Genomic DNA, 26,178 nt, shown 5'->3' with positions numbered 1-26,178 from the left:
AGGTCATTAGTCCCCTAGAACTTAGAACTAGTTAAACCTAACTAACCTAAGGACATCACAAACATCTATGCCCGAGGCACGATTCGAACCTGCGACCGTAGCGGTCTTGCGGTTCCAGACTGCAGCGCCTTTAACCGCACGGCCACTACGGCCGGCTACCATTCCATCGGTCACCGAATCTGTCCTTGAGAAGCGTACGAACACTTCGACTGAAATGTGCAGGAGCTCCATCGTGCATGAACCACATGTTGTGTCGTATTGGTAAAGGCTCATGTTCTAGCAGCACATGTAGAGTATCCCGCATGAAATCATGATAACGTGCTCCATTGAGCGTAGGTGGAAGAACATGGGCCTAATCAAGACATCACCAACAATGCCTGCACAAACTTTCACAGAAAATCTGTGTTGATGACGTGATTGCACAATTGCGTGCGGATTCTCGTCAGCCCACACATGTTGATTGTGAAAATTTACAATTTGATCACGTTGCAATGAAGCCTCATCCGTAAAGAGAACATTTGCACTGAAGTGAGGATTGACACATTGTTGGATGAACCATTCGCAGAAGTGTACCCGTGGAGGCCAGTCAGCTGCTGATAGTGCCTGCACACGCTGTACATGGTACGGAAACAACTGGTTCTCCCGTAGCACTCTCCATAAAGTGACGTGGTCAACGTTACCTTGTACAGCAACAACTTCTCTGACGCTGACATTAGCGTTATCGTCAACTGCACGAAGAATTGCCTCGTCCATTGCAGGTGTCCTCGTCGTTCTAGGTCTTACCCAGTCGCGAGTCATAGGCTGGAATGTTCCGTGCTCCCTAAGACGCCGATCAATTGCTTCGAACGTCTTGCTGTCGGGACACCTTCGTTCTGGAAATCTGTCTCGATACAAACGTATCGCGCCACGGCTATTGCCCCGTGATAATCCATACATCAAATGGGCATCTGCCAACTCCGCATTTCTAAACATTGCACTGACTGCGAAACCACGTTCGTGATTAACACTAACCTGTTGATGCTACGTACTGATGTGCTTCATGCTAGTACTGTAGAGCAATGAGTCGCATGTCAACACAAGCACCGAAGTCACCATTACCTTCCTTCAATTGGGCCAACTGGCGGTGAATCGACGAAGTACAGTACATACTGACGAAACTAAAATGAGCTCTAACATGGAAATTAAGCGTTTCTGGACAGATGTCGACATAACATCTTTTCTTTATTTGTGTGTGTGGAAAGTTTCCTGAAAGTTTGGCCGTACCTTTTTGTAACACTATATATATATATATATATATATATATATATATATATATATATATATATATATATATAAGCACGCGGTCTAGGTATTAAAAATTAATTGAAAAATGTTTGTTTCATAAAGTCGAACGTTGCCTGTGTCGTCTTGTTACACCCTGTACACCGACATGAAAATCATGTGGGAACACGTCAGCGCGTCGCTTCGTACGGTCGCGCCCTTACCAGTGGCTGGTAGGCGGGCGCCTGCTGAGTGCCAGAGGAGAGCAGCACGGCGCCGGACCCGCCAGATGTCGCGGCCGGCAGCTGGTAGGCTGACGACAGCAGAGAGGAGAAGGGTCCTCCGTAGACGGCCTGCCGCTTGCCCTTGCCCTCAGGGGCCGCCGCCCCCACCACGGTGGCCGATGCCTCTTCTCCTCCTGCCACGTCCTCAGTGAGTCGCTCGACATCCGCAGCCAGAGCAGCCGACGCCAAGAGCGCCAGCAGAGCAAACACTTGCGTCTTTCTCAGGGGACTCCGCGCTCTCAAGGTACTCTGAAACACGAGAACGCGTCGCTCAGGACTCGGCAGCTCCCACACGAAAAAGTTAAACGACATTTTGAAAAATGAAAACCCAAACTCACTGATTTATGAAATTGAAATTGCAAGAGAGCTGCTGGTTTTTGGCTGAGCTCTCGATATTCATACAAGTGGTTCTCCTTTCTCCGAAGGTCTCTTTAATTTTCCTGTAGGCAGTATCTATCTTACCCCCAGTTTTATTTTTTTTTATTTACACGTCAAGTTCCGTAGGACCAAATTGAGAAGCGAATCCCCAAGGTCATGGAACGTGCCAGTACATGAACTTACAAAATAAAAGTAATAATAGATAAAAATAAATGTTAATGAACCTGAAAAAGTCAGTCCATAAGTTTAAGCAGACGCTATCAGCAATACAATGAGAATCGGCTTAATTTTTCAAGGAACTCCTCGACACAGTGGATTGAGTGACCCATGAGGAAACTCTTCAGTTTCGATTTGAAAGCGCGTGGATTACTGCTAAGATTTTTGAATTCCAGTGGCAGCTTATTGAAAATGGATGCAGCAGTATACTGCACACCTTTTTGCACAAGAGTTAATGAAGTCCGATCCAAATGGAGGTTTGATTTCTGCCGAGTATTAATCGAGTCAAAGCTGCTTATTGTTCGAAATAAACTAATTCTGGTAACAAGAAACGACAATAAGGAATATACATATTGAGAGGCCAATGTCAAAATACCCAGGCTCGTGAACAGAGGTCGACAAGAGGTACGTAAACTCACACCACTTATTGCCCGAACCGCCCGTTTCTGAGCCAAAAATATCCTTGTAGAATGAGAAGAGTTACCCCAAAACATAATACCATACGACTTAAGTGAATAAAAATAAAGTAGACTAACTTACGTGTCGAACGATCACTCACTTCTGATACCGTTCGAATAGCAAAAATGGCAGTATTAAGTCTTTCAACAAGATCCTGAATGTGGCGTTTCCACGACAGTTTACTATCTATCTGAACACCTAGAAATTTGAACTGTTTAGTTTCACTAATCATATGCCCGTTCTGTGAGATTAAAACGTCAGGTTTTGTTGAATTGTGTGTTAGAAACCGTAAAAACTGAGTCTTACTGTGATTTAACGTTAGTTTATTTTCTACAAGCCTTGAACTGAGGTTATGTACTGCACTACTTGAAACCGAGTCAATGTTGCACACAACATCCTTTACTACCAAGCTAGTGTCATCGGCAAACAGAAATATTTTAGAGTTACCCATAATACTAGAGGGCATATCATTTATATAAATAAGGAACAGGAGCGGCCCCAACACTGATCCCTGGGGCACCCCGTACTTGACAGTACCCCACTCAGGCCTACATCACAGCCGTTATCAACATTGTGAATAATGACCTTTTGCTGCCTGTTACTAAAGTAAGAGGTGAACCAATTGTGAGCTACTCCCCTTATTCCCTAATGATCCAACTTCTGGAGCAATATTGTGAGATCAACACAGTCAAATGCCTTTGTTAAATCAAAAAATACGCCAAGCGTTCGAAACTTTTTGCTTAGCCCATCCAGTACCTCACAGAGAAAAGATAAGCCTCTACATCAGGGATTCCCAAAGTGGTCCAAATCGACCCCTTGGGGTCGATATCGGTTTCCTAGGGGTCGACATAAACGAAGACTGATTTTGGTGATCGACGAGGTCTAAAAATCGCCCCCTATTAAATTAACACAAGTTCATCAGCACAGACGAAGAGCTTAAGCAGAAGTTCAACCAAGGCTATCAGAAGTTCTGGTTACAACGCAACAGTGAAACACAGTATCCTACATTGTGGAACATTGCTGAAAGATACCTTATCGCTTTTCCATCATCATACCTAGTCCAAGAAAGCTTCAGTGTGGTAACAAACATTTTGACGAAACAAAGAAAGCGTTTGAAAATCTATGAACGTGGAGATTTATGGTTGCAACTCACCAATATTGAACCAGATGTAGCTAGATTGGTAGATAGTCACCAGGTTCATCAATCACACTTAATGTTTTATTTTCTCTTTGCGAATTAATACTTTTTTAAATATAATTTCCTACCTACTTAAGATAAGTTAAGTACTTAATTTGTAATAATCATTATAAATTAAACTTGATATTTACTGAATTGTATGTCTTTTTATTTTGTTAAATTTTGATGAGAAAATGAAGTCAACTTTACTCACTTAACCAAGTGCAAAGTTTTCCAATTGGTACCTTAGTACCTAGCTATTTTTTTTAATAGGAAAAAATTAAAAATAGGCCCCCTCTATTCATAATACTCTGCTAACTTAAAGCATTGCTAATTCTCACTCTGTCTTCTTCTATTGGCCTAAGCCAGAATGAAAAATAACTGTAGCAGCTGTTTTAAGTTAGCGGACCATTATGAATAAGGGGGTTGATCTTAAAAGTAGGTAATTTGGCCGTGGGGTCAGAGGTAACAGTTCATTTTGGAAAAGGGGTCACTTGTCCAAAATAGTTTGGGGATCCCTTCTCTACATCCTTACATTTGTCCTCTAGCCATCCCTGCTTAGCCATTTTGCACTTCCTGTTGATTTCATTTTTGAGACGTTTGTATTCCTTTTTGACTGCTTCATTTACTGCATTTTTACATTTTCTCCTATCATCAATTAAATTCAATATTTCTTCTGTTACTCAAGGATTTCTACTAGCCCTCGTCTTTTTACCTACCTGATCCTCTGCTGCCTTCACTACTTCATCCCTCAAAGCTACCCATTCTTCTTCTACTGTGTTTCTTTCCCCCATTCTTGTCAATTGTTCCCTTAAGCTCTCCCTGAAACTCTCTACAACCTCTGGTTTAGTCAGTTTATCCAGGTCCCATCTCCTTAAATCACCACCTTTTTGTAGTTTCTTCAGTTTTCATCTACAGTTCATAACCAATAGATTCTGGTCAGAGTCAACATCTGCCCCTGGAAATGGTTCCTAAGTCTCTGTCTTACCATTATATAATCTATCTGAAACTTGTCAGTATCTCCAGGCTTCTTCCATGTATACAACCTTGTTTTATGATTCTTGAACCAAGTGTTAGCTTTTCTGAAACTATTTGTATGGAGTGTAGCCATGTATGGAAGTGAAACATGGACGATAAATAGTTTGGACAAGAAGAGAATAGAAGCTTTCGAAATGTGGTGCTACAGAAGAATGTTGAAGATTAGATGGGTAGATCACATAAGTAATGAGGAGGTATTAAATAGGATTGGGGAGAAGACGAGTTTGTGGCAGAACTTGACTAGAAGAAGGGATCGGTTGGTAGGACATGTTCTGAGGCATCAAGGGATCACCAACGCAGCATGGAGGGTAAAAATCGTAGAGGGAGACCAAGAGATGAATACACTAAGCAGATTCAGAAGGATGTAGGTTGCAGTAAGTACTGGGAGATGAAGAAGCTTGCAGAGGATAGAGTAGCATGGAGAGCTGCATCAAACCAGTCTCAGGACTGAAGACCACAACAACAACAACAAGAGAGCCGCAAGAAATTGGTATAAATCAACATGAGGTTGAAGTCAGAACAAAATATAGCAACAAAATTAAGAGGTGAGGGATATTTCCATGACAAAACAATTCCAAAATATGGGAAGAAAATCCTCTGTGCGAGAGTTGGAAGGCAAAAGTGAGCAAATGAAGGAAAGTCGGAGGAAGTTTAAAGTCCCATAGCATAGTGAACGTGTTCATTAGACGGACTGTAATTAAAGAAGAAGATCAAAAATGTTCAAATGTGTGTGAAATCTTATGGGACTCAACTGCTAAGGTCATGAGTCCCTAAGCTTACACACTACTTAACCTAAATTATCCTTAAGGACAAACACACACACCCATGTCCGAGGGAGGACTCGAACCTCCGCCGGGACCAGCAGAAGAAGATCAAATAGCCATTTGGCTTCCGGTCGTGTGCACTCGGGATGGTAACGTACTGCTTCCTGTTTCTATGCAAAATCGGTGGAAAAACAATGTGGATCGCGATGGTTATTTTATTAAAATTACAGGTTTCGGCCTGAGGCCATTGTCAGACAGCATCATCAATCAAATGAAGTTGACGATGCGTCGAACGGTCAGTTGACCTCAGTCACTAAAACTGCTTTTAGCAGTTTCAGCGGCTGAGGTCAACTCATACATTTAGACTAGTCTATGGAGGACAGTGACCTTCACCTGCACATAAGTTACACCACTGGCCATTAAAATTGCAACACAACGAAGATGACGTACTACAGACGCGAAATTTAACCGACAGGAGGAAGAGACTGTGATGTGAAAATGATTAGCTTTTCAGAGCATTCACACAAGGTTGGCGCCGGTTGGGACACATACAAAGTGCTGACATGAGGAAAGTTTCCAACTGATTTCTCATACACAAACAGCAGTTGACCGGCGTTGCCTCATGAAACATTGTTGTGATGCCTCGTGTAAGAAGGAGAAATGCGTACCATCACATTTCGCCTATCGCGATTGCGGTTTATCGTATCGCAACACTGCTGTTCGCGTTGGTCGAGATCAAATGACTGTTAGCAGAATATGGAATCGGTGGATTCAGGAGGGTAATACGGAACACCCTGCTGGATCCCAACAGCCTCGTATCACTAGCAGTCGAGATGACAGGCATCTTATCCGCATGGCTGTAACGGATCGTGCAGCCACGTCTCCATCCCTGAGTCAACAGATGGGGACGTTTTCAAGACAATAACCAACTACACGAACAGTTCGACGACGTTTGCAGCAGCATGGACTATCAGCTCGGAGACCATGGCTGCGGTTACCCTCTACGCCGCATCACCGACAGGAGCGCCTGCGATGGTGTACTCAACGACGAACTTGAGTTCACGAATGGCAAAACGTCATTTTATCGGATGAATGCAGGTTCTGTTTACAGAATCATGATGGTCGCATCCGTGTTTGGCGACATTGCGGTGAACGCACATTGGAAGTGTGTATTCGTCATGGCCATACTGGCGTATCACCCGGCGTGATGGTATGGGGTGCCACTGGTTACACGTCACGGTCACCTCTTGTTCGCATTGGCGGCACTTTGAACAATGGACGTTACATTTCATATGTGTAACGACCCGTAGCTCTACCCTTCATTCGATCCCTGCGAAATCCTACATTTCAGCAGGATAATGCACGACCGCATGTTGTAGGTCCTGTATGGGCCTTTCTGGATACAGAAAATGTTCGACTGCTGCCCTGTCCAGCACATTCTCCAGATCTCTCACTAATTGAAGACGTCGGTCAATGGTGGCCGAGCAACTGGATCGTCACAATACGCCAGTCACTACTCTTGATGAACTGTGGTATTGTGTTGAAGCTGCATGGACAGCTGTACCTGTACACGGCATCCAAGCTCTGTTTGACTCAATGCCCAGGCGTATCAAGGCCGTTATTACGGCCAGAGGTGGTTGTTCTGGATACTGATTTCTCAGGATCTATGCACCCAAATTGCGTGAAAATGTAATCACATGTCAGTTCTTGTATAATAATATATTTGTCCAATGAATACCCGTTTATCATCTGCATTTCTTCTTGGTGTAGCAATTTTAATGGCCAGTAGTGTAGAATTAGCAGTCAAGACCGCAATAATATTTGTTTATTTACCAGTTTCGGCTTATGTAAAAGCCATCTTCAGAATTTTGGGCCGTGTAACGATGGGAAGAGCAAAGTTACAAACAGTGTTATTGCACACGGCTTTAAAATAAGATACGGAAAAGCTGTAGCAGGAATTACAAGCAGTACTATTGTATATGGCGTTAACAAAAAGACAGAGAAAGGTTATAGCGACTACCCCCATGACTGGTGCTGGAGCCTCCTCGGTTGTCTCGTGGTACCACGATTGTGTACTCTGACTGACGGCTGTGGAGCCGGGGGTAAACAGTGTGTGATTCGCGCGCCGACTATGGCTTACGTCATCACCAATCAATGCCAAACGCTTCACAGGAGCTGCATGAAATTCGCACAGTAAGGTCTCTTGTCCCACGTACGAGCGCGTAAGCATGGTAGAAGCCAAGGCGAGCACTCTACTCCACTTTACTGAGAGGATTCTAGGAAAGTGTAGCCGCTCTATCAGGGAGACCGCGTGCAGAACCCTACTGCCGCCCATTCTTGAGTACTGGTAGACTGTTTTGGATCTCAACTGACTCTTCTACACGTCGTCAACTTCAGCTGGTGGTGCTGTCTGAAGGTGGCGGAAGCCCAGGTCGGAACCGGTCGTTTCAGTATAGCTATGAATATTATATTATTTGTGATAATAAAAATTTGTAGACACAGAAATAACGTTGTAAATTTAATAAAAGTTCACCCGATTTCACGTATTTTTCGCATTATATCAATTGTAATATAAATAGTAAAGGAAATGACTGTGTTGAAAATAAAAAAAAGAAACTGACGAACGGGACTCGATCCAGCGATACAGCGATTACGGGGCTTGAACGCTAAACACTCGGCTGCCACGCGCAGGTATATTTCTGTTGTTGTTGTGGTCTTCAGTCCTGAGACTGGTTTGATGCAGCTCTCCAAGCTACTCTATCCTGTGCAAGCTTCTTCATCTCGCAGTACCTCCCGCAACCTACATCCTTCTGAATCTGCTTAGTGTATTCATCTCACGGTCTCCCTCTACGATTTTCACCCTCCGCGCTGCCCTCCAATGCTAAATTGGTGATCTCCTGATGCCGCAGAACATGTCCTAACAACCGATCCCTTCTTCTGGTCAAGTTGTGCCACAAACTTCTCTTCTCCCCAATCCTATTCAATACTTCCTCATTAGTTATGTGATCTACCCATCTAATCTTCAGCATTCTTCTGTGGCACCACATTTCGAAAGCTTCTATTCTCTTCTTGTCTAAACTATTTATCGTCCATGTTTCACTTCCATACATGGCTACACACCATACAAATACTTTCAGAAACGACTTCCTAACACTTAAATCAATACTCGATGTTAACAATTTTCTCTTCTTCAGAAACGCTTTCCTTGCCATTGCCAGTCTACATTTTATATCCTCTCTACTTCGACCATCATCAGTTATTTTGCTCCCCAAATAGCAAAACTCCTTTACTACTTTAAGTGTCTCATTTCCTAATCTAATGCCCTCAGCATCACCCGACTTAATTCGACTACATTCCATTATCCTCGTTTTGCTTTTGTTGATGTTCATCTCATATCCTCCCTTCAAGACACCATCCATTCCGTTCAACTGCTCTTCCAAGTCCTTTGCTGTCTCTGACAGAATTACAATGCCATCGGCGAACCTCAAAGTTTTTATTTCCTCTCCATCGATTTTAGTACCTACTTCGAATTTTTCTTTTGTTTCCTTCGCTGCTTGCTCAATATACAGATTGAATAACATCGGGGAGAGGCTACAACCCTGTCTCACTCCCTTCCCAACCACTGCTTCCCTTTCATGTCCCTCGACTCTTATAACTGCCATCTGGTTTCTGTACAAATTGTAAATAGCCTTTCGCTCCCTATATTTTAGCCCTGCCGCCTTCAGAATTTGAAAGAGAGTATTCCAGTCAACATTGTCAAAAGCTTTCTCTCAAGTGTACGAATGCTAGAAGCGTAGGTTTGCCTTTCCTTAATCTTTCTTCTAAGATACGCCGTAGTGTGAGTATTGCCTCACGTGTTCCAACATTTCTACGGAATCCAAACTGATCTTCCCCGAGGTCGGGCTTCTACCAGTTATTCCATTCGTCTGTAAAGAATTCGCGCTAGTATTTTGCAGCTGTGACTTATTAAACTGATAGTTCGGTAATTTTCACATTTGTCAAGACCTGTTTTCTTTGGGATTGGAATTATTATATTCTTCTTGAAGTCTGAGTGTATTTCACCTGTCTCATAAATGTTGCTCACCAGATGGTAGAGTTTTGTCAGGAGTGGCTCTCTCAAGGACGTCAGTAGTTGTAATGGAATGTTGTCTACTCCCGGGGCCTTGTTTCGACTCAGGTCTTTCAGTGCTCTGTCGAACTGCTCACGCAGTATCATATCTCCCATTTCATCTTCATCTACATCCTCTTCCATTTAATATATTTGACGACCGAAATTACCTTGCGATTTTCTTGAGAAGTACGCGCTACTGCTCACACCTTTTGTTGTCCTCGTGGAGTACTACGAGTGTACGAAGTTTCCAGTAAATCCGCGTCCCAAACGTCGTGGCCTCCCCTTGTAAATTGTACGCACAGCCGGCCGGGGTGGCCGAGCGGTTCTAGGCGCTACAGTCGGAAACCGCGCGACCGCTACGGTCGCAGGTTCGAACCCTGCCTCGGGCTTGGATGTGTGTGATGTCCTTGGGTTAGTCAGGTTTAAGTAGTTCTGAGTTCTAGGGGACTGATGACCTTAGAAGTTAAGTCCCATAGTGCTCAGAGCCATTTGTAAGCACATAATGAAAACAAATGCACTAACTCAAGGAAATTTTAAAAAAATGGGTCTGAGCACTATGGGACTTAACTTCTGAGGTCATCAGTCCCCTAGAACTTAGAACTACTTAAATCTAAGTAACTTAAGGACATCACACACATCCATGCCCGAGGCAGGATTCGAAACCTGCGACCGTAGCAGTTGCTCGGTTCCAGACTGTAGCGCCTAGAACCGCACGGCCACTCCGGCCGGCAAGGAAATTTAACACTGGTACGTCGATTACTATAAAGAGTGTTTAGTGGACGGGACTTGCTACTGACTGCAGCACGAGTCTGCTGCCTCCAACGCACATATTGCCAAAGAAGGATATAAGTGTAGCCCGAGGTCGTCCGCACGCTTATGGACAGCCCTTTCCCCTCGCTCCGTTTGCATAAGTAACAGGCTGGGGAGTAACAAGTAGTGGTCGTGGGTGTGGTCCACCACGGGCCATGTGATAGCTTGTTGAATACGTATGTGGATATGAATGTGGAAGGCAGTATCTACTCCCAGACTGGGAACCGCTATACTCTGGCCTGCAGGAAAGCTGTTAAGTCTGTCACTAAAATATGCAACGCAGGACGCAGTCATCTGTACGTACGCCGATGCAGAGACGGACTCAGCTTACGCGTCCCGATAAAGAGGAATGCGTCGGCGGTTAAGCGCTTTCGCCCCGGGAGGAAAGCATCGCGTCTCGCGGAGACCGCTCGAGTGCTTCCATTCCCTGCTGATCCGACCGGAAAAACAGAGAGAATGGAGCGAGCGGACCGAAAGGTATCCGCAGCACGAAGACAAGTCACGCCTCCGCCGCCGACAAAGTCGGGGAAAAGTCTCCGCGAGAGGGCAGGCCGCGCAAAAAGCGCCGCTTTCTCCGAGAAATCGCGCGCCTTTCAAGTTCGACATGTCGCTTCCTCCCGCGCCAGTTTTCGCGCCCCGTTGGCGCTCGTGCGACACACCACAGCAAAGTGGACTGCTCGGTGTGAATACCGCAACGGGAACCCGAGGCGACCGCCGAGAAGTGACAGCGCTGTGGGATGGCGCCGGAGTCACAAATTCCCGTCTGGCCATTCAGGTGTACGTATCCCGCGATCTTCGCCTGCGGCAGCGGCCTTCCAGCAGTGGATACACCGGTTCCCGCGAGATCACCGAAGTTAAGCGATGTCGGGCGTGGCCGGCACTTGGATGGGTGACCATCCAGGCCGCCATGCGCTCTTGCCACTTTTCGGGGTCCACTCATCCTCGTGATGACAACTGAGGAGCTACTCGACCGAATGGTGGCGGCTCCGGTCACAAAAAACCATCGTAACGACCGGGAGAGCGGTGTGCTGACCACATGCCCCTCATATCCGCATCCTCACCTGAGGATGACGCGGCGGTCGGATGGTCCCGATGGGCCACTTGTGGCCTGAAGACGGAGTGAGTGCGATTTTCGCTTGAATCGCTTAAGATGAACGCTAGAGTGGTTTCTTTGAAAGGACGCGGCCGATTCCCTTCCCAGTCCATGTGCTCCGATTGGCCTCGTGGACGTCTTGTGTTCTGAGGGACTACACATAATAATTGAAATAGGAAAAATATCTCCCATGTAATACGACCAACCAAGGCACCTATTCTGTCGTGGATGTGGATTCCCCATATGGTATATTATTCGCTGATAATTGAGTTGTGTTGGCTGCAGATGACTCTGATGTAGAGTAAGTTATGAAGAAAATCGTAGAAGCGTATAAGGTCTGACTAACAATATTTTTTGCTGAAATAAAATATCTCTCTGCAGGATGCAAAAACGACATAATCAATCATGGAAATATCAGTGAGGTATATCAATAGTACACTACTGGCCATTAAAACAGCTACACCACGAAGATGATGTGCTACAGACGCGACATTTAACCGACAGGAAGAAGATGCTGTGACATGCAAATGATTAGCTTTTCACAGCATTCACACAAGGTTGGCGCCGCTGGCGACACCTACAACGTGCTGACATGAGGAAAGTTCCCAACCCATTTCTCATACACAAACAGTAGTTGACCGGCGTTGCCTCGTGTAAGGAGGAGTAATGCGTACCATCACGTTTCCGACCTTGATAAAGGTCGGATCGTAGCCTATCGCGATTGCGGTTTATCGTATCGCGACATTGCTGCTCGCGTTAGTCGAGATCCAATGACTGTTAACAGAATATCGAATCGGTGGGTTCAGGAGGCCAATACGGAACGCCGTGCTGGCTCCCAACGGCCTCGTATCACTAGCAGTCCAGATGTCAGGCATCTTATTCGCATGGCTGTAACGGATCGTGCAGCCACGTCTCGATCCCTGAGTTAACAGATGGGGACGTTTGCAAGACAATAACCATCTGCACGAACAGTTCGACGACGTTTGGACTATCAGCTCGGAGACCATGTCTGCGGTTACCCTTGACGCTGCATCACAGACAGGAGCGCCTACGATGGTGTACTCAACGACGAACCTGGGTGCACGAATGGCAAAACGTCACTTTTTCGGACGAATCCAGGTTCTGTTTACAGCATCATGATGGTCGCATCCGTGTTTGGCGACATTGCTGGGACGCACATTGGAAGGGTGTATTCGTCATCGCCATACTGGCATATCACCCGGCGTGATGGTATGGGGTGCCATTGGTTACACGTCTCGGTCACCTCTTGTTCGCATCCACGGCACTTTGAACAGTGGACGTTACATTTCAGATGTGTTACGACCCGTGGCTCTACCCTTCATTCGATCCCTGCGAAACCCTACATTTCAGCAGGATAATGCACGACCTCATGTTGCAGGTCCTGTACGGGCCTTTCTGGATACTGAAAATGTTCGACTGCTTCCCTGGCCAACACATTCTCCAGATCTCTCACCAACTGAAAACGTCTGGTCAATGGTGGCCGAGCAACTGGCTCGTCACATTACGCTAGTCACTACTCTTGATGAACTGTGGTATCGTGTTGAAGCTGCATGGGCAGCTGTACCTGTACACGCCGTCCAAGCTCTGTTTGACTCAATGCCCAGGCGTATCAAGGCCGTTACTACAGTCAGAGGTGGTTGTTCTGGGTACTGATTTCTCTGGATCTATGCACCCAAATTGCGTGAAAATGTAAGCTCATGTCAGTTCTAGTGTAATATATTTGTCCAATGAATACCCGTTTATCATCTGAATTTCTTCTTGGTGTAGCAATTTTAATGGCCAGTAGTGTATATGGTGTGCCCATACAATATATCCTATTAATCCAATGGATGATATGGCTTAAATTACACCTAATGTTCCAAATGATTCGATTTTCCCTCTTTCCTGTCATACAATATGCGAAATAATACCAAGTCCTAGTAAAATTGAAATATACTTGATCTATGGATGTCCACATAAATGTTCCCCAGGGCGTGATGAAGCCGCCGCCAGCTTGTCTCCATCCTGCAGTACAGGATTCAAGAAGCTGTTCCCCTGGAAAACGATTGATTCGCGGCCTCCCGTCGGCATGATTAAGCAGGTATGGGAAACCATCAGACCGTGAAACGCTCCGCCATTGCGCCAGCGTCCAGTGCCGACGGCCACGTGCACATTTCAGTCGCAGTTGTCGATGTCGTGGTGTCAACATTGGCACGTGCTCGGGTGGTCAGCTGCGGAGGCTCACCGTTAGGAGTGTTCAGTGGGCTGTGTGTTCGGACACACTTGTACTCCGGCCAGCGTCAATGTCGGATGTCAGTTCCGATATAGTTCGCCGCCTGTCCTGTTTTACCAGTCTGCTCAACCTACGACGTTCTACGTCCGCCCCGGTAGCGGATTGGTCAGCGCTACAGAATTTCAGTCCTCTTTGCCCGGGTTCGATTCCCGTTTGGGTCGGAGATTTTCTCCGGTCAGGAACTGGGTGTTGTGTTGTCCTAATCTTCCTCTGCGGACAACGCACGAACATAAGACACACAGTACACATAAATCGCCTGAACACACAGAACGAACTACATGCCATAATACGCGACCCGGAAAGGTGGACTGAACTCAACAAACTAACGGACGAAATCTCGAAGATCCAACAAATAGAATACTTGCGTAACAGACCCTACCGAAGGCAAGTCGGTCCAAACAGACGTCACGATGCCCAGGGGGACACAGATATGATTAGCACCACGAGTGATGAAGAAGAAACAGATACAGACCAGGGCACCAACACAGATATTGAAGCGTCCAGCGCGGATGATCCATAGTGTCAACCAAGTCAAATTCAAAGAACAGAGTGGGACAACCGACAAGAGGTGCAAAAGTCACACACAATCCTAAAAACAGATTGCACCTTATATGTAAATAGTTAACAGCATCTCCATGTCTAATAAGAGATTAAAGCTGGATACCTCTTCAAGGGACCTACGCCTTCCGTTAAGAGGGAGCGCACAGTCTGGATGGAAGGATCTTAATTGTGGTCCCTCTCTTTTGAGCCCAACCCGACGGATACCTATGGTAGATCGGGGAAAACCACCGTTCAGGTCGTGTTGTCGGCAGGGCCGGGAGGTGCTTGCGCCTGATGTACTCTACACGGAGCCTTGTAGGCTCAACACAAACCGTTAGCGTCATTACCTTATTACTTTTACCACAAGTACCCTTTCATTAGCAACTTTGAGCCAAGCACAAAATCAGTTACCTCTCTATTGTATATCGTAAATAGTTTAGCAGGCTGGACATGGAGGTCTTAGTTTCTAGCTTTAACGTACCCTAATCTCTTCTAGTTAAGTTAGTTTTTAGGGTGGTAGATGTTAAAGGCATGGTGAGCGATGGCCAGCGTCTTGAGGGTCATTCCAAGACCCGGGCCGACGCCCACAACCAGGTGACGGGCAGCATTATACCTATCTCTTCTCTATTAAATTCTCTTCCTCCCTTCTTTCTAAATATTTAATTTCGTTTTGTTTATTAGTATCTCACTTGATTTTGTATTATAAGTTTTTCTAATGCTGCAGAAAAAAAAGATGTCAAATGGATGTAAACAAATAGAGCCCGCCTCCACGTGGCGGGACACGGGCAACGGTGTGAGTGGGGGCGGGAGCCAGTGTGGTGTCACTTTCAGTCACTCCGGACCCCGGACCCAGTCACAGCGGCTAAGTGGCAACATACGACCCACCATGAGAAATTACACGGTGGGTCATAAAATATAAGCAGCTAGTGAAAAAAAAAAGTGTCCTAATCATTTCATCTCCCACGACGCGCAAGTCGCCGAAGTGACGGCAAATCGAAAGACTTGCACCCGGCGAACTGTCTACCCGACTCAAACGACATTTATTTATTTGTTTACGACGTTCGACATCTGTAAAGAGGGGTGGCCTCCCAAAGCCAAGACGTCTGGACGCAGTTTCTCCCTGGTTTCGCCACGTGTTGAAGACACTCCCCACAGCACTCGTCGAACACCAGACAACTCGTGCAGTTTTCGATATGCTCTCGCCGAGCCTCCAGGACATCACAATCTGCCCTCGGTCAAACTCAGATAGACCGGACACCTTCCCCATTCTAGAGGCGGACAGCATTTTCACCGGTACTACATGCACGGTAAGTGTGTCTAGCAGTCATTCCTCGCCAGGTCTCGCTGCTATCGCCTGGACGTGTTTACATCGCTAGTAGGTCTGTGGCGATAATGTTCTCGCTGATCAGTGTATCTGTGTCACTATGAAGTGTGGTGCAGTACTGAATAAGACTTACTAGCACTGCCACAGTAATGTGTATCTTACTTTTTGATATCGCCTCGTATCTGTCCAGGATGATTTAAACTGGAGCGACCACATAAAACTAGCCGTGATGAGGACAGATGCCAGAGATTTTACTGGAAAAAACTTTTTTTTCCTTTTGGGTCATCAGTCTTCTGACTGGTTTGATGCGGTCCGCCACAAATTCCTCTCCTCTGCCAACCTCGAGGAAATATTTGCGGACGAGTGGCGTCACGTACAAACTCCTCGCTGGACCATTTCTTATGTACTGCTCGTCGGATTCGGAACCCTTGCTAGCTTAGAGATAAGGTCGGGATCTCCAGGAGACGGTTCGTGGATTATGCTGACCAATAGAGAAGACGCTACGTCAGAAAATTGCAACGAAGTGCAGAAAGACCTGCAGAGCATCGAAGCTTGATTGAGGGATCGGCAGTTGACCCTCAGTATAACTAGATGAGACATATTGCGCAAGAGAAAAGACGCGGTGTTGTTTGATTGTAGGAATGCAGACCGAGATCTGGAAGCAACCACATTTATCAAATATCTGGGAGTATGCGTATAGGGCGATGTAAAGTGGAACGACCACAGAATACTAAACTCAGGTAAGGAAGATGCGGGTGTAAGATTCACTGGAAGAATCCTTAGGAAATGGAGTCCATCCACAAGAAAGGTCGCTGCCAAAATCCGCGTTCGACCAACACTTGCTTACTGACTGTCAGTCTGGGATCCTTAGCGGACAGGATTAGAATAAATTTATTTTTGTTCGGTCTACGATCACAAAACTTTTGTATCCTAACGGTTTCGGTCGGCGGTGACCATCTTCAGGTCTGTTTTGAGACAAGTCCAAATATAAGAAAGGTATAGCACATGGTTGTAAAACAAGACTGAAGCTGGTCACTGCAGACTGAAACCGGCAGTCTGAGAACAAACATTTTGTGCTCACAGATTGAAATAAAAGCGATTTATTCTGCAGTTTACGGTTCCCTGTTTTATTCGCGGCGATGTCGCAGCTTGTGGAGCCAGGTGGGACTGATACAGTAAACAGAGAAAATCCAAAGAAGAGCAAGGAAGGCCAGCTATCAAAAGTAACATTGATGAATTGTACCTCACGTGGTCCTATTGGGTCCACACGTGAATAATAAAGCAATAAAATCAGTTCTGCAATCAAGACTGTTGTTTTCACGACTTCCTATGTGTATATCGCGAAAATGTCATGAATGCAAAACTAGGCAGACAGAAAGTAGAGATAAACCTCCCTTTCCAGCTTAAATATTCCCCATCACGACAAATCGAGACATTAAGTTTTTGTTTATCCATCCTTTCGACTGGGGGTCTTGGACACACGGCCGTTCACTGTGGTAAAAAAATGAGACGCCTACATCCACCCTTATGATCTTGTTTATTGTGTAGCTACCAGTTTCGGCGCTTCAGTGCGCCATCTTCAGGTCTTACTTCATGCTGAAGTGGTTATCACAATCCATATAAACGCTGCGTCAGTTGGAAGTTAATGATTGGAGTGCTGACATCACAGTTACAGACAGTCTGCGTAAACCAGTTATGTTGGCCACTGACGCAGCGTATAGGCTGATTCACGAAGATGTGCAAATATTTTAATATGTTATCCTACAAGTAAAACTAAACAAAACAGTTCACGTAAACATACGTCCGCAAATGTTTAGTCATGGAGTTACGGCTAATAAAAAGATTTTGCCTGAAATTTAGCAACTTCGCTAATATGAAGCCATCGCAAAAGGGCACGAGGTTAAAGTGAAGCACGATTTCCACTTATTTTGTTTCGATGCCTGAAGATCGCGCATCGAAGTGACGAAACTGGTAGCTACACAATAAGTAAGATCACAAGGGCATCTGTAGTCGTTTCATTTTCTAGCAATCGAGATATCATTTTATAGCTCTCTCCTTCATGCACACCAGTTACCAAGTACGACATCGCCCGTATTCTATTTTGCTGGCCTCCACCGCCGTATAACGCTGCGGCGGAGACCCTCTAAATTGACTTTCGAGACGCCCGAAGCGCGGTTTGCTTTCTGCCTGAGCAATAAACGGGAGAAACTTACGTTCCGTTTACTGTCGTAATTAGCTCCTAAGTAGCATGGTCTAAATCAGCCGAATGTGGGTCAATGCGACATTTACGGTAGCGTCTGACTTAGGGTGCTGATGGACGCAAGGGAAAAGTAGAAACCCCTGCAGCAAGTAATAACGTACACGTGCAGTGAAACCAGCTTTCGTTAGCCGAGATCGCTACCACACGTCTGTGTTGTGGCTGCCAGTATTTACCCCGCATAATGTCCCTGGTTAGCAGACTTTGCGCCAAATGTCACGGTTTAAACTCCAGTCGTCTTCGCACTGTTTCATGAAGCGAGGCCATGTGACGCTGTTGACGGTGATCCGTCTTCGGATGGGGAAGTTAAGCTCGCCGAGCCACCTCCGTGCTATTCGAGAGCAGTAGTTTGCGTGTACTAGCATCAGGATTCAGTCTATCTTCTCTCGTGCTCATCTTTGGGCCACCAACATAGCACCACACTCATTACACTCATCTACTTGTACATTTACATTGTTGTTGTTGTTGTGGTCTTCAGTCCTGAGAGTGGTTTGATGCAGCTCTCCATGCTACTCTACCCTGTGCAAGCTTCTTCATCTCCCAGTACCTACTGCAACCTACATCCTTCTGAATCTGCTTAGTGTACTCATCTCTTGGTCTCCCTCTACGATTTTTACCCTCCACGCTGCCCTCCAATACTAAATTGGTGATCTCTTGATGCCTCAGAACATGTCCTACCAACCGATCCCTTCTTCTGGTCAAGTTGTGCCAGAAGCTTCTCTTCTCCCCAATCCTATTCAATACTTCCTCATTAGTTATGTGATGTACCCATCTAATCTTGAGCATTCTTCTGTAGCACCACATTTCGAAAGCTTCTATTCTCTTCTTGTGCAAACTATTTATCGTCCATGTTTCACTTCCATACATGGCTACACTCCACACAAATACTTTCAGAAATGACTTCCTGACACTTAAATCTATACTCGATGTTAACAAATTTCTCTTCTTCAGAAACGCTTTCCTTGCCATTGACAATCTACATTTTATATCCTCTCTGCTTCGACCATCATCAGTTATTTTTCTCCCCAAATAGCAAAACTCCTTTACTACTTTAAGTGTCTCATTTCCTAATCTAATTCCCGGAGCATCACCCGACTTAATTCGACTACATTCCATTATCCTCGTTTTCCTTCTGTTGATGTTCATCTTATATCCTCCTTTCAAGACGCTATCCACTCCATTCAACTGCTCTTCCAAGTCCTTTGCTGTCTCTGACAGAATTACAATGTCATCGGCGAACCTCAAAGTTTTTATTTCTTATCCATGGATTTTAATACCTACTCTGCAATTCACACTCAAGTGCCTGGCAGATGGTTCATCGATCCACTTTCCCGCTTTTCCTCTACCTTTGCACTCTCGAACAGCGCGCGGGAAAAAATGGTTCAAATGGCTCTGAGCACAATGGGACCTAACTTCGGAGGTCATCAGTCCCCTAGAACTTAGAACTACTTAAACCTAACTAACCTAAGGACATTACACACATCCATGCCCGAGGCAGGATTCGATCCTGCGACCGTAGCGGTCGCGCGGTTCCAGACTGTAGCGCCTAGAACCGCAAGGCCACTCCGGCTGGCTTTTAGTGATTTAGTTGACTGAGTTATCCAGTGATTCTTCTGAGTGAAGTCAGTCTGTAGTACTTTCATCAAGTGAAATAAAGCAATGGTTCAACCGCGCGGGAAAGAAGGAACAGTTAAACCTTTGCGTGCGATCTCTGATTTCTCTTATTTTAATTACGGTGGTCATTTCTCCCTATCTAGGGGTGGGCGTCAATATTTTCGCATTTGGGGGGAGAAAATTGGAGACTGAAACATCGTGGAAAGGTCTCCTCGCAACGAAGACAACCTTCGTTTTACTGTTTGCCACATCAACTCTGTCCCCTATTTCTCGGTAATACAAAAGCTGCTGCCCTTTTTGTACGTCCTCCTCAGTCCTTTCTGGTAATGACCATACTTCACAGAAGAACGGACAAGCTTAGTGCTTGCATTTCTGTGGTAGATCAGCTGGATCTTCTTAGCGTCCTATCAATAGAACATAGTCTTTGGTTTGCCTTCCCAACAACATTATCTGTGGGATCGTTGCAGTTTACGTTGTTCGGAATTGTAGTTCCTAGGTAGTTAGATGCAACATATACCCTAAGACACAAGTTTCGCGGAACAAGAAAACCATTTCCAGTCAATGATCGGTTCAGTTAGGCCAGAGGATCCAGTCCCTATAAGCACAGTCCACAGCTTTAAGGAGCCACCACCAGCTTTGCACAGTGCCTTGTTGACAACAACAACGGCTTCGTGGGGTCTGCGACACACTCGAACTCTACCATCAGCTCCTACCAACTGAAACCTGGACTGATCGGACCAGGCCACGGTTTCCCAGCCGTCTACGGTTCTGCCGATAGGTCACCGGCCCAGGAGAGGCGGTGCACGCGATGAAGTGCTGTTAGCAAAGGTACTCGCATCGGTCGTCTGCTGCCACAGCCCATTAACGCCAAAAATCGCTGCACTTCCTAATGTTTATGTCCGTCTTACGTCTCACACTGATTTTTTAAGTAGGCTGTTTAGGTTTCTGTATTCGTAACGTCACGTAGCACTCTGTATGAAAATCACTGACTGTGTTGTGTGCAGTCTGTGGCTGGTTTGCATTGTTGGAGTATTTGCCATTGTTCTATGTAAGTAGGCTGTTTAGGTTTTTATATTGGTAACGCCACGTAGCGCTCTGTATGAAAATCACTGACTGTGCTGTGTGCAGTCTGTGGCTGGTTTGCATTGTTGGAGTATTTGCCATTGTTCTATGTAAGTAGGCTGTTTAGGTTTTTATATTGGTAACGCCACGTAGCGCTCTGTATGAAAATCACTGACTGTGCTGTGTGCAGTCTGTGGCTGGTTTGCATTGTTGGAGTATTTGCCATTGTTCTATGTAAGTAGGCTGTTTAGGTTTTATATTGGTAACGCCACGTAGCGCTCTGTATGAAAATCACTGACTGTGCTGTGTGCAGTCTGTGGCTGGTTTGCATTGTTGGAGTATTTGCCATTGTTCTATGTAAGTAGGCTGTTTAGGTTTTTGTATTGGTAACGCCACGTAGCGCTCTGTATGAAAATCACTGACTGTGCTGTGTGCAGTCTGTGGCTGGTTGGACTCATTGTTGGAATAGTCGCTATTGTTGGATGTGAACAGCGCGAAACGTTGCGCAGTTGGAGGTGAGCCGCCAGCAGTGGTGGATGTGGGCAGAGAGAAGGCAGAAATTTAAGAGCGGACGATCTGGACGTGTGTCCGCGAGAAAGAATAAACTTGTAAGACTGGATGTCATGAACTGATATATATATATATATATATATATATATATATATATATATATATATATATATATATGACTTTTGAACACTATTAAAGTAAATACATTGTTTGTTCTCTATCAAAATCTTTCATTTGCTAACTATGCCTATCAGTAGTTAGTGCCTTCAGTAGTTAGAATCTTTTATTTAGCTGGCAGTATTGGCGCTCGCTGTATTGCACTAGTCCGAGTAACGACGATTTTTGTGAGGTAAGTGATTCATGAAAGGTATAGGTTATTGTTACTCAGGGCCATTCTTTTGTAGAGATTATTGAAAGTCAGATTGCGTTGCGCTAAAAATATTGTGTGTTACTTTAGTGTTGAGCAGACTAAGTAAAGAGCGAAATGTCTGAGTACGTTCAGTTCTGCTCAGCTATTTGAAAATCAAATAATGTAAGAGGTTTATCAGCACAGTAATTCATAAATTTTTCTAAGGGGATGTTTGAATTTCTGCAATTACTTCACGGGGAGTAGCTTGTCTCTTAGCACAAACAACTGCAAGCAAACGCCGCTGCTCTCCGTAGTTAAGTGAAGACCATCAGCCACTGCATTGTCCGTAGTGAGAGGTAATTCCTGAAATTTAGTGTTCTCGGAAACACTCCTGACACAGTGGATCGCGGAATATTGAATTCCCGAACCATTTCCAAAATGGAATGTCCCATGCGTCTAGCTGAAAAAACAATTCCGCGTTCAGAGTCTATTAATTCCCGTCGTGCAGCCATAATCAGCCCGCAAACACTTTCACAAGAACCTATTGACTACAAATGACAGTTGTACCGATGCACTGCCCATTCGTGTCTTGTGTACGCGATACTACCGTCATCTGTATGTGTGCATATCGTCGTCCCGCGACTTTTGTCACGTCAGTGAGAAATAGCGACACGATACTGCCGCATACGAGGTAATGCGTGAGAAGCCAGGATGTCCGTGACATACAGTTATGCCATCAGAGTTCCATCAATCACGACCAGCTTTGACATTAGCAGATGGCTGTACACACCACGAAGCCTGGAATATCACTTCTGCGTCTCTCCAAAACGTTAGAAGAACAAGACCTCTCCCCAGATCGCCGCCATACTGCCGAAGATGAGCACAGTGCGATACCATTCGTCAGCGTTCTATACTTCCCGGTCACTCCACCACACCAAACCCGTCCATTTGTGTTGTGGTGCCAACAGCACCCTACACGTGGACCGGTAATATCCAAGTCGGGCTGCTGCCAGTTTCTGACCAACGGTGCGGAATGACAGACAATGATCCAGCGGGTCCATTACTTGTGTTCTCGAATCGCAGGCGAAGGTGTGAAGGGGTTACGATATGCTTGGTGCACCAGCGATCCTCCGTTGGGGCGGTCAGACATGGTCGATTGGAGCCCTAACGATGGGTTTGCCTGCCCTCGCGTTTCCACGCTCTCCAACATCAGGCCACTGTCACATCAAAATGTCCCACACATGTCGATACTTTACGATTCGACCAGCCAGCCATAATGGGCCCTACAATGAGACTCCTTTCAAATTTTTTGTCAGGTGCTGATAACGCTGTCTCACACGAGTACACGATTCTCGGGGCCCTACACAGTGATCACTCAGCTTCTGACGCTGTTCGCGCCCCTTATATACCCTACCAGATCACCAGGACTGGTAACGCCAGCTGTTTACGAAGTTCAAACCTGAATACGGTTCGACCTATACGCCAACAATACAGAAACCTTCCTCGCAAATTAGTCTCACCTAGTAGTGAAATCCGTACCAAAATCACTACAGTAGTTCCTGAGATTTGCCTTCACATACAGACACAAAAACGCGTCGTGGACTACAAATTACTAATGTGTACACTGATCTGCCATCTCATGCATACAACTTGCTGACAAGAATGATACACTGAAGAACGGAAAATAAAACTGAGGATATGTAAGATAACGATCGCTTTTCGTTTACGAAAAGTAAAGGTACCAGAGGAGCAGTTCTGACGTTCCAGTTGACAATAGCTGAAGACTGGAGCAAAACCAAGATAGGTCGTAGGCTTTGTCGACATATGAAAACCGTTCGATAGTGTAACATGGTGCAAGACGATCAAAATCCTGAGAAAGATAGGGGTAAGCTGTGGCGAAAGATGGGTTATACATAATGTGGAAGAATAGGACTGGAAGACCAAGAACGAAATACTTGGATTAAGAAGGGTATAAGACATGTATGTAGTGTTTCGCCCCTGCTGCTGTTGCTTGTATACGTTGAGAAAGCAATAACAGAAACAAAAGAGAGGTTCAAGTGTAGGATTAGAATTCAAGGTAAAAGGATATCGGCGTTAAGATTCAATGATGAAATTGCTATCCTCAATGAAAGTGAAGAAGAATTACAGGATCTGTTCAGTGGAATGAAAATCTAATGAGTACAGAATACGGACTGACAGTAAATCGAAGAAAGACGAAAGTAATGAGAAGTAGCAGAAACGAGAACAGTGAGAAACTTAAGATGAAAATCGTTGAACACGAAGTGAATGCAGTTAAGAAAATCTGCTGTTTAGGCAGCAAAATAACTCGTGATCGAGGGAAGTAGGGAGGACATAAAAATCAGACTAGCACTGGAGAAAAGGGCATTCTGGTATCAATCATGGGCCTTGATTTGAGGAAGAAATTTCTGAGAATGTACGTTTGGAGCACAGCATTGTATGGTAGTGAGAAATGGACTGTGGGGAAACCGGAAAAGAAGAGAATAGAAGCAATTGACGTGTGCTGCTACAGAAGAATGTTGGAAATCAGGTGAAGCGATAAGGCAAGGAATGAGGAAGTTCTACAGAGAGCAGACCGGGGTAGCCGTGGACGCCTTGCCACGGTTCGTGCGCCTGCCCCCGTCGGAGGTTCGAGTCCACTCCTGGGCATGAGTGTGTATGTTGTCCTTAGTTTAAGTTAGTTTAAGTTAGATTAAGTAGTGTGTAAGCTTAGGGACCGATGACCTCACCAGTTTGGACCCTTAGAACTTAGCACAAATTTCCTAATTTTCTACAGAGAACCGGCGAGGAAAGCAATGTGTGATTAACACTGACAAAAAGAAGGGACAGGATAGTAAGTTAGATTAAGTAGTGTTTAAGCCTAGGGACCGATGACCACAGCAGTTTGGTCCCATAGAGCTTACCACAAATTTCCAAATTTTCTACAGAGAATAGGCGAGGAAAGCAATGTGTGGTTAACACTGACAAAAAGAAGGCACATAATGGTAGGACATCTGTTAAGACATCAAGGAATAGCCTCCATGGTACTAGAAGGAGCTGTAGAACGCAAAAACTGAAGAATAAGACAGAGATTTGAATGCATCCAGCAAATAATTGAGGACATAGGTTGCAAGTGTCACTGTAAGATGAAGAGGTTGGCAGAGAAGAGGAATTCGTGGTGGGCCACATAAAACTGGTCAGAAGGCTGATGATTCAAAAAAATGTTGGACTCCTGAAGAATCCCAACCTCCTTTCAGAAAAAAAAATGAGTTTCATTGAAACGTCCCCTTAGAGAAACTATTGAATTACTGTGCTGGTAAACCCCTTACGTTATTTGATTTTCAAACAGCTGAGCAGAACTGAACGTACTCAGACATTTCACTCTTTACTTATTCTGATCAACACTAAACTAACACACAGTATTTTTAGCGCAACGCAATTTCACTTTCAAAAAATCCCTACAAAAGAATGGCCCTGACTAACAATAACCTATACCTTTCATCAATCACTTACCTCATAAAAATCTTCGTTACTCGAACTACTGCAATACAGCGAGCGCCAATACTGCCAGCTAAATAAAAGATTCTAACTACATCATTACTTATTGAATGCCCCTAGTAGATATTGTAGACATCTGATCTTTAGAGCCAAATATCCCAATATGCACAGCAATTCACCAGCTGGGAATAGCTAGTGGTGGGGGATGGGGGGAGGGGGAACATGTAGCTGTGGCATTCGCCTGATGACCAGGGGAAAACCCCCGAAAACCTCGGTCAGCTTCGGAGCTAGTAGTGACTAAAAGGACGAAGAGCTGGAGATGCGGTAGTGGAGCTGTGGGTGGTGGAGAGAGTCGCAGACGCACTCACCGTGGTTGCCATGGCGTCCCGTGTGGTCTCCGGACGGCTGCGGCTGCTGCTGGTGGTCTTGTCTGTGAGACGGCGCCTGCCGGCGGTCCGCTTTATACCGCCGCGGCCTCGTGGTGGTGGTGGGGAGCCTGGAGAGACAGACGGACGCCGCTGAGGTAGCCTCCCCGACGGCCGACGGCCGTGAGCGCGGACCCCGGGGGAACAGTAAAAAACAGCGGCGGCGACATTGGCGCTTTTATCGAGTTGTCCGCGGGGCGCAGAAAACAGCGAGGCTCTCTGCACTACTGTAGCGGGGGCCGTTTCCTCCGCGAGATTAGCTGAGTAACGATGCTTTCTCCCTGCGAACGGTACAGGACAGGTAGATATACGATACAACTCCTGTGAAGCGATGACCGTGGTGCCAGGAACAAAATGGTCTGGCCGTTAACAGCAGAAGGAGCAGCAAATAACTAATTGCTAACTACCACCTTAGCGCCCGCTCCTTCGCTTGTATATCCATATGAACCAAAACAAAATTAATTTTATGAACACACATTATTCCCACTGAAAAATTAATCTATTAACCCTTTGTATGTCAACAGTTTAAATTGAACTGACATAGCTAAAAGTACGTTGAGGCGATAAAAGTCATGGGATACCCCTAATGTGGGGTCGGAACTACACCACTAGCCATTAAAATTGCTACACCACGAAGACGACGTGCTACAGACGCGAAATTTAACCGACAGGAAGAAGATGCTGTGATATGCAAATGATTAGCTTTTCAAAGCATTCAC

General features: G+C 45.4%; 1 protein-coding gene across 1 annotated transcript in view; it reads right to left on the bottom strand.

Moving 5' to 3' along the window:
- LOC124716868 overlaps positions 1 to 25,452 on the bottom strand; it is a 77,300-nt gene extending 51,848 nt beyond the window's left edge. Inside the window, exons 1-2 of the mRNA XM_047243421.1 lie at positions 25,403 to 25,452; positions 1,485 to 1,793 (exon numbers count right to left, since the gene is read on the bottom strand). Coding sequence (XP_047099377.1) covers positions 1,485 to 1,793; positions 25,403 to 25,414 — 321 coding nt within the window. The 5' untranslated portion in view covers positions 25,415 to 25,452. The remainder of the gene's footprint in view (positions 1 to 1,484; positions 1,794 to 25,402) is intronic.
- Between the last annotated feature and the right edge of the window lie 726 nt (positions 25,453 to 26,178).

This window comes from Schistocerca piceifrons, chromosome 9, assembly GCF_021461385.2.
Source record: "Schistocerca piceifrons isolate TAMUIC-IGC-003096 chromosome 9, iqSchPice1.1, whole genome shotgun sequence".
Taxonomy (NCBI): domain Eukaryota; kingdom Metazoa; phylum Arthropoda; class Insecta; order Orthoptera; family Acrididae; genus Schistocerca; species Schistocerca piceifrons.
Note: the sequence above shows the minus strand (reverse complement) of the source record. Positions and strands in the feature narration are given on the sequence as shown.